General features: G+C 65.1%; 1 protein-coding gene across 1 annotated transcript; it reads right to left on the bottom strand.

Moving 5' to 3' along the window:
* Positions 1–19: 19 nt before the first annotated feature.
* ASNA1 (arsA arsenite transporter, ATP-binding, homolog 1 (bacterial)) lies at positions 20–1,345 on the bottom strand (the record flags this gene model as incomplete). Its single annotated transcript, XM_010292889.1, has 5 exons — positions 20–217; positions 548–655; positions 746–896; positions 981–1,129; positions 1,198–1,345. Coding segments are annotated over 5 exons (754 nt in total), but the record flags the coding sequence as incomplete, so codon positions are not given.
* Positions 1,346–1,396: the final 51 nt, after the last annotated feature.

Raw genomic sequence — 1,396 nt, 5'->3', positions numbered from 1 at the left:
CCCCACACCCGGGCACTACCTGGTCGAGGTACTTGGCCTGGATCTTGTGCCGGGCCTCGCACATCTTGCAGGGACGCTGGGGGTCGGGGAAGACGAGCTGGTTCACCACGATGTTGTGGGTGTCGATGCGGCACTTGGCCAGCTCCTGGATCAGCCGCTCGGTCTCGTAGAGCGAGAGGAACTCGGCGATGCACACGCAGATGAATGTCGTCTGCTCCTGCCATCCCCACACCGCACTCAGCGTGACCCCGCGCTCAGCGTGACCCCGCGCTCAGCGACACCGCACTCAGCGACACGGCGACACCGCGCTCAGCGTGACCCCACGCTCAGCGTCCCCTCCACAGAGCCGGCTGTCCAGCACGGAGGCCCCGGAGGGATCCCTGCCCGGCCCTGGGGCAGAGGATTCCCTGCAGGAATGTGCACAGACCAGCTTGACCATGTCCCTGTCCCTCTCCCAGCATCCCCACTCCCATTCTTGGCATCCCCGTCCCTCTCCCAGTTTCTCCATGCTGCCCAGAGCAGCCCCCCGCCCCACCAGGGGCCTTACCGGGTCCTTGAACTGCTCGCTGACGGAGCGGATGACGGGCAGTGTCTCTTCCAGCTTGGAGGCCAGCTGGTCGGCGTTCATGTCCCCCAGACCCAGCATGTTGCACATCTGGGGGAGGCAAGCGATGAGATCTACCCTGCGAGGCCGACACGTGCTGTGCCCCCACGGGGGTTCCATCCCCGCTGCCCCCATCCTCACCTGGGAGATGAAGGGGCTGATCTGGTTCTTGATCTGCATGAGGCGGCCCAGGCCTCGCTCCACGATGGTGGGGAAGTTGAGCAGCCGCAGCGTGTGGCCAGTGGGCGCCGTGTCGAAGACCACCACCGAGAAATTCATGCCCTTCACCAGCCTGCGGGGCCGGCAGGGGGGTCAGCAGGGCCACAACATCTCAGCCCCCAACAGGCACCCCCCGACCCTGTACAGCCCCGCTCACCTCATCACCTCAGCGTAGCTCATGGCCTCGTCGATGCCGGGGAAGGCGCTCATGGCTTCCTGCATCATCTTCTTGCCCATGCTCAGCATGTTGTCCTCCTCAAAGAACTCGTCAGGCAGCTCCGCCACCCCCAGGCTGGGGTCGATCTCCTGAGGGGGTTCAGAGGGTGAGAAGGGCCGTGCAGGGGGCTGCACTCCCGGCTCCATCCTGGACTCACCATGGCGAAGAGGTTGTCATAGCCCTTGACTTTGGTGGGGACCTTGGAGAACTTCTGGTCGAAGGCGTCTGAGATGTTGTGTGCGGGGTCGGTGGAGATGATGAGGACGCTCTCCCGCACCTTTGAGAGCTGCACGGCCAGGCTGCAGCTGGGGGGACAGCAGTGATGCTGGGGGGCTGCTGCCGGCAGGGGCCACGGT

Source organism: Phaethon lepturus, unplaced genomic scaffold (assembly GCF_000687285.1).
Source record: "Phaethon lepturus isolate BGI_N335 unplaced genomic scaffold, ASM68728v1 Scaffold54628, whole genome shotgun sequence".
In the NCBI taxonomy this organism is placed as follows: domain Eukaryota; kingdom Metazoa; phylum Chordata; class Aves; order Phaethontiformes; family Phaethontidae; genus Phaethon; species Phaethon lepturus.
The sequence above is the reverse complement of the archived record's forward strand: the minus strand, read 5'-3'. Positions and strand labels throughout refer to the sequence as shown.